This window comes from Manacus candei, unplaced genomic scaffold (assembly GCF_025592945.1).
Source record: "Manacus candei isolate 608988 ecotype Guabito, Panama unplaced genomic scaffold, ASM2559294v1 h1tg000017l, whole genome shotgun sequence".
Classification (NCBI taxonomy): Eukaryota; Metazoa; Chordata; class Aves; order Passeriformes; family Pipridae; genus Manacus; species Manacus candei.
Window position 1 is genome coordinate 27,255,456 of NW_026138065.1, and position 14,281 is coordinate 27,269,736.

General features: G+C 38.3%; 1 protein-coding gene across 1 annotated transcript in view; it reads left to right on the forward strand.

Annotated features, from left to right (window-relative positions):
* ALK (ALK receptor tyrosine kinase) overlaps nucleotides 1-14,281 on the forward strand; it is a 302,985-nt gene that overhangs the window by 202,441 nt on the left and 86,263 nt on the right. The window contains 1 exon segment of the mRNA XM_051783577.1: nucleotides 458-585. Coding sequence (XP_051639537.1) covers nucleotides 458-585 — 128 coding nt within the window.

The following is a 14,281-nucleotide window of genomic DNA, read 5'->3' on the forward strand; positions in this document are numbered from 1 at the left end:
TTGTACACCCCTGGAGACTGTCTTACTGCCTGAGTGACTAAGAGACATTGCCAGTGAGAGTCAGGAGTGATACTTAGAGGGGATGTGCATGTGTGCTACAGATTTCACAGCTTGCTTTGCACAGAAAGTTAGGTGCCTTTTAAACAACAGGCAAGCATCTGTGAGAAATCTGGGTACACAGAAGTGTGACAGAACAGAACAATAAGCTACTGTTTAGCTGGGTTTCCACATCTTAACTGACTGGAAATCTTGGTGCTTAGAAGCTTGCTTTTGCAAAATCCATGGGAAGGAAAGGCCCTGACCGTGGGGCGCTATGAGGGAAGTGAGGACTGGGGTAGGAGGCACAGTGTGAGTAGCCATATGTGGAGCTACTCCTTTGGGGATTTGGTCCTTGTAAAGTAGCCTCTCTTACGGCTCTTATCCTTTGTTCTTTCCTCTCTCTGTATGATGAGACCAGATGGGTGTTACTTCAAAGGAGAGTTGGACACCTAGAGAAGCCGTTTCGGATCTCACTGGAGTATATTGCTGCTGGGAACAAGAGCGTAGCAGCTGTGGATTCCTTTGCGATGAAGAACTGCAGTTCAGGTAACAGTGTATTTGATTGCTTCTGGCTCATAATCTTTTGATGCCTTTTTGGAGAGGAGGATAAAAAATAAAGTAGGGTCCCTTCCAAGGTAGTTTTGGGTTTCTTTGGGGGTTTTGTTTTGCTGTTTTGTTTTTTTTTAGAAAGCCTTAGAATTTTCCTTTGAGAAGTTAAGAAAAAGTCTGGCAGAGCTAGGGGTGGGGGGGATATGTTTCCATTTGGACGGAATTTCTATGAAAATTTAATTTCAGGAGAAACAGAGTATTCATCCTGGCTTGCCTATCCTGACAACTTCGCTTTTCTGCAGCAGAAAGTGGAACAGATCAGGGGTTTTCCTAGACAGACATCTTGCGAGCCATCGTTTTTATTTTCATGGTTACGAATTTCAGGATTGTTTTTTGAACAACTGTGGGAAACTTGATTCTAAAAAGTATGGCTTTCTTTGGCAATATTCCAAAGCAGTTATTGCTGAGTAACCCCTAATAGCTGAATGTAATGTGTGGAGTTTTAATAATGGACAACCTTAATGGGGGTTACTTTTTTAAATACAAGCTCTGTTATCAATCCAAGTATGTAAATTTAGTGCTCCATGCCAGAAGCAGCTGCATATTAGTTCTACCAGTTTTATGGACCCTGTGAATCATACTGAAATCTTTAGGTGGCATGTCAGTGAAGAATATTACTGCTTATAGCTCTTAACACATTACTTTTTGTCCATTTTATTTATTTGGAGTACTGCTGACTTGGACTGCCTGTCCTTCTTCTCAACCTGTCTAGGACAGGGAAATGTGCTGGAGAACATACATTATTTTGGTCATTTATGTTGCTCTCCACGAAAGCCAGTTGTATTAAGGGATTTATTGCACTGTTTGTACGTAAAGGTGCTCTCGAGGCTCCGGAAAGGAACAGCCTGACATTGTGCTGAAAGCACAGGGCATGTTCAGACTGAACACACCTGCTCTGCTGCTGGTGTACAGACAGAACTCGTCCACATCTGCAGTGCTTTGGGAATTCATTGCAACAGACTATGGGCACATGAACCCTTCTCTTGGGAGCACTTGAAGGGGAACCGTAGGTGACAGACTGCGAGCTCATATCCACACCAAGCACTGCTCTGCCGATGATGGATGTCAGGTGCTGAGGCCATTAAGACACATTGTGAGGAAAAGAAGGAACAAATCTCCCATTTTGTCTACAGATTTGTAGCAAATGGCTACTCCTCTGCTCTGTTTAGAGGACATGGTGTATGAATAATACCACCGGAAAATAAAAGCACTTGTTCTTTTTTTTTCAGTTGGTTTAGACCACTAAGCCTTTTGCACACGGCTGAAGATGTGGTACTGTGTCCTTTTACAAGAAAAAAAGGTGGTGATGAGCAGCCGAGGGTGGCACCCTAGGCTTGGAGAAAATAGAGAAAGTAATAAGAAAAGATTAATCTAAATCTAATTTTTCTGCAGCTGTTAGAAGCCTTTGGGCAGCTTAGCTACTTGGATACCTTAACATCACTGAAGCACATAAAACATGGGTGAATTTGGGAAAGAAACATCTGAGAAACAGTAACATGCCTTCAGCCTCATTTTTCTAAGCCTTTTGAAGACCATATAAGCAATTTAAAAATAAATTAAGGTGCACAGACAATCATAGGAAATTAGGCTCCCATTTCCATAGGCATATATGTGGGTTACATATAGAATCATGGAATCACAGAAAATGCTGGGTTGGAAGGGACTCCTCAGGAACATTGAGTCCAACTCCTGTCCCTGCACAGGACACCTGAAGGGTCACACCATGTACCTGAAAGTGTTGTCCAAATGCTTCTTGACCTCTGTCAGGATTGGTGCTGGGGCCACTTCTCTGGGGAGCCTATTCCAGTGCCCAACCACCCTCGGGGTGAAGAACAACAAAGGCTTGAAGAAGGTAGAAGCTTGAGGTTGGAATCTGCTTTTGCCCATTGGTAATTCCATTTTTTTTGAGTTCTTTGATCGTAAAAAAGATTTTGCATAGAAAAAAATTATTGCATTTGAACCGAAAAAATAACAGTCTATAGGGATTGAATGGGGAATTAAAATTAAAAACTTAAATAGATTCAGATGCTGATCAAATTCTGAATTTTTAAAAACTCTAGATTTAAAAATTCTAGATTCATATCCCATCTAATTAAAAATAGTTGAGTGGAAACATAAGTCTGTCATTGCAGTGTCTTAATTGTGCCCCACATTTCCCTTTCTTCAGTCAACATTGCAGCAAATTAGAAAATCAGTGACTTGTCGCTTGAATATCTTCACATTTCCCAATTTCCATTAGAAAGGGAGAGCTCTTACAGTTTTTCTCAACCATAGAGTTAGAATCCGATCAGAAAGCCCCAACAGTCAATAGAAAGACTGCCTGTACTTCTATAGGTTTTGGCTCAGGACAACTAACAGGTAGCATTGCCCATCATCCTACAGCCAATTGAGTTTCAATTACTGACTTAAATGTGAAGCAAATCGTGTTTGTCAGTGTGTAAAACCTAAGCTATTGATTGCCTAATTTTGTTTCTTACAACTTACTATTTAAATAAGTGCAGCAGCCAAAGCACAAAAAAAATAAATTTACAAATCGCAGAGAAGTAATATATTAATTTAATAACATCAACTAAGAATTTGTTCCTTCTACATGTGAAGTAATTGGTACAGTGGCATTTTATAGTTGATGGTAATTTCTAGTAATAAAAATAGAGTTCATTTCCTAAGTAATGTATTGACTTATTTATGATATTTAATGGGTTTCTTACTGATTTTTTATTGCAGTTGTAAATTAATTAATTTGCTAACTTATTTTCAAAAGTCTTAATTAAAGTACTTAATAGTAAGTACAAGTAAATGACAAGACATTGTTTTACTTAGCAATGTTCGATTTACCAATTCTAAGTAAATTTTTACGTAAGGGGCGTGGAGACCAAATGCTTCTGAAACGTGTTAAAGGTTTAATGATGCTCCAAGGCTGTTAAAAGCAGTTATTTCAGACACTCAGCCTGTCCAAGAGGAAGCACTTAGCTTTCAAGTTTTCAAGCTCAGTAAGCAACATAAAAACCATTTATTTTGGAGAGGGGAGAGACTGTGTGTTGTTGATTAAGTTAATGCTTCTGTCCACTCAGCAATAGCTTTTTTCAATAGATACTGAAAGTACGTAGAAATACACTCATTACCTTCAGAGCTGTAGGCAGTCAGTTTTGTAATGATCTCATGGTTGTAATAAGGCAAATTTCTGAAAATTGAAGTTAAGGTTGTACTAAAGGCAAAATCCTTGATGTAAAGCAGAGGACCTCTCAAGAAAGGAAAAATTTTGAAGGCCAGAAGATGATTTTACTGAAAGAAGAGATAGCAAGGAAAGAGTAAGGATATGGACTTGCAACGTGTGTGAAGAAATACGACTGACTGCCACACAGAATTTTTCATGATTCCCTTTTATAAATAGTCTAGCAACAGATTTATGAATCAACTGCAGGAGATCAATAAGGGCTTTCTCCAAACACGATTGCTTCTGTATCTGAATCATTACTAAAGTGATGGTTTTGTGTATTCAGACAAAACCTGAATATGTATCATTTCAGTTTTCCCACGTATACTCACTTTCTGCAGTTTGTCTTATAAATTAATTTCATGACAGGATGTTGTGGTTAACTGAACTTAATGAAATACCAGTGAGCCCCTTTTCAAAATGAGTTCTTGATGCTTCCTACTGGAAAATTGCCTAGAAGAGTTAACCTCTTCCAAACAGAAGACTGAGATTACACCAGTGTGTGTGATAGAATCACATAACAGCCCAGGTTGAAGGAACCTCCAAAGAGAATCTGGTCCAACTTTTTGTGTGAAAGGAAGTCTAGGTGAGGTTATTTAGAACCCTGACCAGCTGCATCTTAAAAACCTCTGGTGATTGGGACTCTACCACATCCCTGGGGAGGTTGTTCCCACAGCTGCTTCTTCTCATGGTAAAAAAAATTAAATGTGTTTCAAATTGAAGTGCCACGTGACACACAGCTAATTTAGATGTTAATAGTTAATTAACTTAAAAATTTTTTTTATAACATTTAAGTAATTTTCACTTGAGTAAAACTGCAAGATATTTACAGAAATTTATGAGACAACTAACTGAATTGTGACAATATTTTATTATATATTATTTGTTTAGTTGCAATTATGGGATAGGGGAAAGAAGATATGCACCTTCAGTGGAATCAACCATGTCATCTTGTATGGTCTTGAGATCCACCCCATACAGAATTCAGAGGAACAGAACAATGAGCACAGTCAGTAATGTGTTGTTGTTATAAAACTGAAAAATAGACAGGATTAAAAAAAGAAAAGTAGTCATAATTTCAAAAGTAGTTGTCTCTACTTGAGGTTTAGGACCAATATTTACCATAATATTTACTTGGCCTATCCAGGTAACTTCTGTGTAAAGGAAGCTGGAGAATTTCCTTTGGCATTAATGCCATGGTTAAAGAGCTTACCAAGCCAGAGGAAAGGTTCAGAGTTAATTGAAATCAATGGGAATTATTAAGTATGTTTGGATTAAGTTTCTTCATTTAAAAAAAAAAATCAGGCAGATTGGATGCATTTTCCATGGAGTGGCCTGTGCTATTTATACAGTTCAACTGAGCTGGTTTTCCTGAGGGTCTAATTTCACTAAGTAGGCATTTGGAAAAGCCTTACTATTTTAAGAATATTTGCTTCCAAGTGCTTTGGCAACCACCTTCCTACCCATTCACCTCTGCTCCCCCATGAGGTATGACTGATTATTCTGACTTCAGCCTGTGTGCCAAAAACTATCTCTAACCTGCTAGTGTTTTAATCCTGTAGGGATCTTGTATTGGAGAAAAAACTACTTTACAGATGAGTGTGGTGGCTGCAGTAAAGTTAAATCATTTTAAAGTCATTCCAAAGTGAAAGTTATTTCACTTGTGGTTTGTGCCAATTTAAGTAAAATAAATTTAATGAACTTGTTATGGGGCTTATCTTTGTTTTCACTTTCATCTTTTTAAATTAAGTTATAGTAATGCTAGGAATAAAAAAAATTAAGCAAATTTAGTTTTAATATTGCTTCTAGAAAAGGCACAGTAACTCAATTAGTGGCAGAGTAGCTTCTTGCAGTAATGAATTAATGATTATGCATTTCTGTTGCTGACTGTGAACACCTACTTCTTGCAGAGCCAGATTTAGACAGTGAGGGTTATGTTAAATAATTTAATCTATTTAGAACATTAGTGTGCTCAACAAATAGATAGCGGGGGGGGAAACAAACCTGAATATCTAAAGCATTTGGTTTTCACAGGTCTGTCATGCCAGTTTGTTTGTGAATGGGACCTATTGTTCTTTTGTTTTATTTAGTAATCAACTGACCATATATTTGGGTTTTTACGATATGGAGGAGGGAGCTATAAAGAAATGTTTTAGATGGTGTAATAATGCACTTAAAACTGGTCTTTAAAATAGATGCTTCCATAGAGAAGGTGGAAGGGCTGGAATCTGCCAGAGCAGCTCCAAATGAGCGTGTTTCTTAGGCAAAGTTACTGTATTACCTGAGTAAGCAGGTTCATCTACTCTAATTCATAAAAGGTTAGGTGACTTGGGTTAAGAAACAGAATTGAGAAATCTCAGCCTTTAAAATCCAAAGATTTAATAATCCAAAGGGAAGGACCTGCTCATAAGAGGTACTAGGAACTGCTTGAGAGACAGTGCAAATGTTGGCACTTGTGGGTCTTAAGTACTTTTTAACACCTTGAAGAATTGGCCAATACATTATCTTTTTAATGCTGTATATGATTTTTATCCTGACCTTCTCCCTTAATTAAGGCTTATTTCAACAGGGGAGCCATTGATTCAGTGAAAGAAAATGAACTCTGTAATCTGCTTTCCCCAAATTGAACTTATTTTTATTACTATTAATTGCTGCCACTTAGTTCTTGTGATGTTTTAACTGCTTGGATTTATTAAAACAATCATAAGATTTGTTATTATCACTTCAGAAATGGGAAGGACAATGATGATTTACAGACAACCCAATGATTTTAAACCAGTATTACTCCAGATTCAAAGATTTATGCAATCTGACTCTACTGTGTAAGCGGATGACAGTCCTACTCTCCCTTTACTCTCCATAATAAACCCATACTTTTTCAAAAGACTGCTGGCCTGTAACAGAGGGCATGCAGATCCTTGATTTTTGGAAAAACAACGTTGGGGTAGTTTTGCTCTGAATTTTGTTTTATATCCAGGAAGTTCCTTATTAGCCGTAGGAAAAGGTTTTCTGATTTAAATAGTACTGAGGTTTGAAGTTAAGACCTGGCTGTTGAACTCCATTCATGTTTGTGAAGGAATACCATGGTAATCCTTTATGAAGTGAGAGACAGTGGGGAAGCTTAGAAAGTCAGAACAGAAAAGGGAGATGATCAAGCAAAAAGGATAGAGTCAGACTGTGTGAGCAGAAGAATAGAATCATAGAATCACTGAATGACTTGAGTTGGAAGGGACCTTAAAGATCATCTAGTTCCAACCCCCCTGCCATGGGCAGGGACATCTTCCACTACGTCAGGTTGCTCAGAGCTCCATCCAACCTGACCTTGAAAAATTCCAGGGATGGGACATTCACAACTTCTCTGGGCAACCTGTTCCAGTGTCTCGGCATCCTCACAGTAAAAAATTTCTTCCTAATATCTAATCTGAACCTATTCTCTTTCAATCTGAAGCCATTTCCCCTTGTCCTGTCACTACATGCTCTTGTGAATGGTCTCTGTCCATCTTTCTTGTAGGTTCCCTTCGGGTAACAGGGAGAGGGAGAGATGAGGAAAGAAGAGATGGTGATAAACCAGTAATGCTGAAAATAAATGACAGGATGTCAGGCAGGACTAATTGGTTTAGATAGTGGAAATGATTAAAAAGTTTGACCAGTTAGAAAGTGATGGGAATAAACATTTACAATCCAATTCATTAACTAGAGCAATCAAACTTAATCAGATAGCCACTCAATCAACCAGACTGAACTAACTAGATGGATAATCTGTTGAACTGGCAAAGAAACCAAGTAAAGGAAATTCAGTGAATTGTCAAAATTGAATTAAATGCACAAGAATTAATCAATTAACATTTAAAATTTTCCAAAGCAAAGATAAATATGTGGGATGTTCAGGTGGAAACTAGTCCCTTTTTGTGGCACATCTCACCAGAGCCATTGATGAGCAAAATAGGTTTTGAAAGATGAGGAGCAAGAATGAGGAGAAGATGACACAATAAGGAAAGAAGATATTCTGTGTTTGCTTGAAAATGAAATAATGTCAGCAGCAAGAACCTTCGTTTTTTTAAAGCCTGCCTAAATGTCATGCATACCAACACTGGTTTCTGAGGTACCACTGCTCTGTAGCAGTGCACTATATGTAAGATTGATAAAAAGGTATAATTCCTTCTCCTTCTTCACCACAGGGAAGAATTCTTTACATTTTGGCTCAGGGCATTTCTGTAGCTCAGGGCTTATCTTAAGTGCTCAAGCTCAGCTTGGTTTCTGTGTCCGAGGTTTCATTGCAAATCTGCCCCAGTTGTGCCCTAAGACCCTGTTCAGCTCTTCTCACTTCTTGTCCAAAACCTCACACTTTCTGCCTCAGGAAGCCCAGCTTGCTTTGTCCTGCTGTACTGTTTCTACAGGTCTACTGCAGCCAGCTTGCTTAGCAAAACAATTTCTACATGAAACCATGGACACTGTTTAACAATTCTGCACTGTAATCAGTATGGGAGAGGTGTGGCACGTTGGTGATGGGTACCGTGAAGTAGATGCACTTAAACAGAACAACTGAAACCAAAATGCCTCGACCTTGTAATTCCAAATCAAATCCATAATCCAGAAACAGAAATGACAACTGACTAAACCTAACATCCAGATTTTCCCCTGAAATATTTAAGAATCTGTAAAGGGGGAAAAAAGTTTTTTGAAAAGCAGTTTCAACAAATTAAAGACCTTTATGTTGTATTTGAAAACTCACATCCAGTGGCTGCACATCAGAATGTCAGTCAGGATCATTAAAACCGTGTGTTGCAATTCTTTTACTTTGAAGACGTGAAAAATATGGGGAAAAGAGGAACTTTCAAAAGCTGCCAAGTGACTTAGGAGCACAAATTAATGGGAACCACACTCCTTAGTCCCCTAGGAGTTTTCAAAAATGCCATCATTAATGGACTGCACTGAGGCATGCCTTCCACCTGTGAGGATGAGAAAGGACAGACTGTGCACGGTGCCTCCATGGAGGCAGCTTTACAGAGTACCTCCATAAATGAGGCATACAGGGCTTTTACGAATCGAGCCTTTGAAGGCCCTGCTAGTATGGCTTATTGATCCAGAAGTCACACGTGGATGGCAAGATCTTAGATTGCAGTCAGGTTTTATAACATGAAAGAAGTTTTAAGAATATCTTTTCCCCTCCTTTCTTTAACTGACTGCCTGCTGAACTGGTGAAGTTTTTTATAACTGGGAGGTTGCAAGCATTAAGTGAGTCAGCTGGATCCTGAGTCCAATTCCAGACTGAAGTGTATTGTTCATGGGACATGATTGATGGAGTATCAGCAAATTTGTAAGCAAAATAAGAGGTTTGGAAATGTGTTTTTTCAGATCTACAAGGAAACATAATTTAGTCAGCTCTGTAAGAGACATTTATCATGTTCCAAAAATATCATCCGTGGTGGATCTTTCATTAGATTTGAATAGAGATGAACAGAGCAGCTATTTTGATACCTAAAACCTTTGAGGATTGAGAGGCAATCTGTCTGGTTCTGTGAGATGATGGGTTGTGGCATACTGGGATCTAAGCTCTTTTGGTTGAATCGTCAGTCACAACCTAGAGTAAATTATTTTTTGTAGACTACAGCAGTGAATATTCCTAAATTATGTACTAGATTTTTGAAACATCATTTAAAGCTGTAGGCAACAACTGCGTAAATCCAGCATCAGGTTATACAGTACCAAAAAAAAAAAAAAAGAAGATATATATGAAAAGGATGAAATTACAGCATTGCTACTGAGTTATAGAAAGTCACCAGTGTGTTCACGAACATATATTAATGCAACCATTACAAAAGGAAACCAATGGCTGTAAGATCAGAAACATTAAGCATAAAGTTTTGGCAACAGTGTTCATTCATCAGGCTCTTGTTGTGCACATCAGTAACAAAACAGTAGCAAAATGACTCACCTGTCTACAGAAATTGCCAAGTTGTTTAGACAGCAAAGTAAAGGAAGTATTTATTGCATACAAGCTATTTCCCAAAGTAAAGGAAGTGAGTAACTATGCAATTACTTGTAAGGAGTTTCTGCCAGTGAAATTTGTAAAGCACATTGTGCATCATCCCAATAATTGTTGGAGCTTCAACTGTTTGCATCAGCTGAAGGTCTGTCCCTAGGTATATTTATCAAAGCTTTTGAAAAAGGAGGAGCCTAACGAGGTTTGATAGGAACATTGCTGATTTGGATTTCAGTTTCTTCATCATTGCTTGGCTCTTCACAACCAACAGAAGAGTTAGATTTAAGTTATAGCTGTTCTTTCATTGTAGGTAAAGGAGGCTGAAGCTGACACTTACTGTTTTCCATTTTACATATAACTATAAAGTTATATCAATTTTTTTTTAATTGGATTGCAATACAAAGTCTATTTGCTAAAAATATAACTTACAACTGAGAAATGCAAATAACCTTTTCTGTCCTGTGTTGGAAAAGAGATGTTTGACCTGCTCATGTTTGCACAGAGTGTTTTGCAGTGGTCTTCCATGCTTACAGTGTTTATCTTTTGTTTTCTTCTAATTTCACCTTTGGAGCACCTCCAACTTCCTCTGCTCCCAAGTGAAATCAGGCAATTTCTCTCATTTGGACAAGCCTATTTGTCCTCTTTCCCTTTAGTCACAAAACATTCCTGCCTTTCTAATCTCATCACAAAACCTTTAGGGCAATTATTACTCCATTATAAGTTTATATTGTAGCAAGTAGTCTTCATCTTAATTGTTGATTTGTAGAATGTGGGCTTCATGTAGCTCTCCTCAAATTATAATAAATGTGCTTCTACTTGCTGCTTCTGTTACTAGCAGTACCAGTCATCAGCAGTGTCTGTACTGCATTAGGATTGTCTTTCTCAAGTGTAACAGCAGTCAGAGCATTCTCTGGTTCATATTATTTTTTGAATTTTCAAGTAAACAGTGTATTCCTTTCCTGGACAATTAGGGTAATTGCTGAAATGAAACCCAAGTGTCATGGCCAGGCAGGATGCCACCAAATGGAAATCATGCAAAATACATTGCAAGCCCACCATGATACTGTTCTGTAAAGACTACAGAGAAGTTTATTACTGTTTCCATTTATTCATACTGCTGTGCCATCTCAGAGCAGTACGCTCAGATGAGTCTGTGCTGTGCATTGAGTACAAGCAAAGGACAAAGAAATTACATTGTGAATTCCTTAGCATAAATACAAAGGCTAGTGGCAACAGATGAATAAAGATGACCAAAGCCCTTTGGCCGGGCCATAGTGAGTGAGCATTAGATTAGTTGACACCTGGGATGGAATTAGTTGGAAGGAAATGGAAACAGTTTCATATAGTCCTTTCATCCATCTTAGAAGTGAAAGAGATGTGAACAGAACCAGGCCAGTTGTGGCATCAACAATAACCAGCATTTTACAGGTGCATCTCTAACAACAGGAAAGACGAGACTGGCTGTCAGGTTGAGTTTTTAGTTAATGCTAGGCATTGCCTAAGATGCAGCCACGTTGGTATAATTAAGCACTGTCTCTGGGGACTCCTCTTTAGCAAATTGCACAAATTCCAAACGTTACTGAGGCGGAGCTTGGACACGGCAGAGCTTCACTAAGGAATCTTGCTGTACTTGTGTGGGTTTTATTAAGTGTCAAGTCTTCATATAGAGTGCATAGGTAAGGCACTAATGAAATGGCAGTTTCTTTTCCAGTTTACAGAGCCAAACAATGGACTTGTCTTTCTCCATATTTCTTTGTCTTAGTAGTGTATAAGAGAGCTCTTTTTTAGCACATGTACATTCCACTGATGCTGCCTGCTTTTTTTTACTGTTTGAACAAAGGCCAGAAAATATTTTCAGTGGATAAGAGACCAAAAAAAAAATCTTCCCCTAAACTCCAATTGCAAAGCTAATTCAGTTTGCAGTTCAGCAAAATTCTCAGTCTAGACCTCAACTGAACTGTCAGAGAATAAAATCTGTATAATAAACCAGTCATCTAATTCACAACATCATGAGACTCAATCTCCCTAGGCAAGATTTAGTTCAGACATTCAGGTGCTTTGTTGTATGAAGTTAGACAAGATGGTATTCATCTTTTGTGACTTCAGCTATCTGAAAGTTAGGCATCATGTCAAAGCTAGTCTCTAGGGTCCCTCTATAGTCAACAGAGAGAAAAAGAGGCACTTCAGAGGGCAATTCATTCCACCTTTAACATCATAGCATCATCAGAGTGTCAGAAAGGGGACAATGCTTTGGTTGAAGAATTGCTGTCTGGGATTTCTAACACCACTATCCTTTTAAAGCCAGTGGGTGCTTTAATACCTGTAATCTATAAAGTCTGCCCACGAATTCCTCACTTGTGAATGAATAGTGTCAGGCAAAGAATCTTTAATGAACAGATTCTCTATTGAACATTCTCAACACTCACTGGTTACCATGCCAGATAAATCATTTTATAGTAATTATTTTGCAGGAGTTTATTCAGAGTCTGTTAGGATAAACCCTGAAAAAAGTTTGATTGTTGAGTGCAAGATTAATTGTGCTATCCAAGCATACTTTACAATATCAGCATTACCAAGACAAGCTTCATTCCTGCAGCTTTGACAGGGTGCTTCCAGTCAGACCTCAAAGCCTCTCTGCAGTTGGAAACCTGTATAAATTATAAACCAGAAATCAGCCCTTTGGTTGTCCCCTGTCTAGATATTTTATTAATGGGTCTAGAAAAGAAAGTATGTTTCTGAAAACCAACAGACTCAATTCTTTCACACAGAAGAACATTCAGATACAGAGTGTTTGTGAAAGGTAAAGTGGTTGTTGTTAGAAGCAGAGCTACAACCCAGAGCCTTCTAATGGAATCCTGTAGATAATGTTTGCTTCTCTGCATCCTTACAAAATCACTCTTATGTAAAAGCTTTGATTTTTTTGTTGATCAACTTTCTTTATAGCCCTCAATTTTTAAATTGAGTTGCATTTGGAGATTGGATCCCATGCCACTTTCCAAAGATTGGTAATAGAAGATCCACATTAACTTTTCATTTACTTCCTTACCAGTAGGTGCAATTCTTTCTATTGCATTATCTTGTTTATTTTTATTACCCATGTGAATGACTCTGTCACTTCTGTTTAAGCAGAAGCAGTAACTCAATCCCTTAATACAGCCTTAAACAACATTGCTTCCAAATGAGGTTAAGATCTGTATTATATTCAGCATTTGTCTTGAACCTTAATTCATCCTACTGCTGAAGGATATCTCATTACATTCAGGAGTAAGTAATTTCAAATCCAGTTCCTGGAGATCATTGAGTTCTAGACTAAATTTCAGCTGACAGGACTTCTTAAGCATGATACACTATTAAGAGTCATGTCAGGGAATTTCTGTTCCATTATGTTAGTATAATCAATGTTTCTTCTTTATCAGGAAAATTTAAACCAAAGTTTCTTTTCCAAAGAGAAAATTGTGCCAAGAGTGGTGTTGTTTGGTGGGGGGTTTTTTGTTTGGTCATTGTGTTTTAGTAATTTTAAGTACTCTTCAGAAAAAGAAAAAAAGCTGTAATAATTTCCTGTACATAAACCCGTCCTTTTATCTCCATCTTTGATTTAAAGAGAGATCCCTCTTGTGTCGTTATAAATTAAGACAGAATTTCCTCTGAGCTTGAGCACACTTGCAGTTATTTTTTCCATTCCCCTCGGTTTAGGAGCAGACTTGAGCTGAATATCTCAGAAAAAGACCAAGCTGTGTTTATGACTTTTCCCAAAGCTGCAGACACAGTGGGAGTTAGCAGTCTGATGTTCCACAGTATGCCCTCTTTAAAAAAGGGAAGGGAAATACTCCCTCTTCCGCAAGTTGCTTTGCGTGGACTAGTAGGAACATTATCACGTATCAGAATTATCTCATGTTTTAGAATGATGGTTTTTAAAAGTGACTAGAGCAGAGCCGCTGAGTTGCTCCTCTACCTTGTAGTGCTGTGTTGTGGCTCTGCTGCTTTTAACAGGTCACAAGAGTCTGTAAGATGTTTTCATGCAGCCCAAAGAGCAGCCGTCACTTGGAAATGAGAGAGTTTCACATAAAATCCTTGAGTAGGTAAGAACTGTTGTTCTGGTGTCACCTGTCTGACTTTGCCTGAAATAAATTAGGGAGTACTTGCACATGCTGCTTCATCAGCGGATCAGGAGGGAAAGCGGTTGTGAACAGATGGAGGCAATAACCTCTCCTGCCAGTGCAGCTGGGGAAGGATGTCTACCTGCAACCAAAGGGACTTACCTGTACCACAGCTACAAATAACTCCAGGATCTCATCACGGTCGAGTTTAACTCATTAGTGTTGACAACTGTGAGCTGAAGTGTTGTTTCTAAGGCTGGAGCCATGCACTGCCTGGGATTTGTGGAGGGGAACATCTTCACCTTGTGAATTTGTGACTCTCTAGCTGAAAGTACTTGG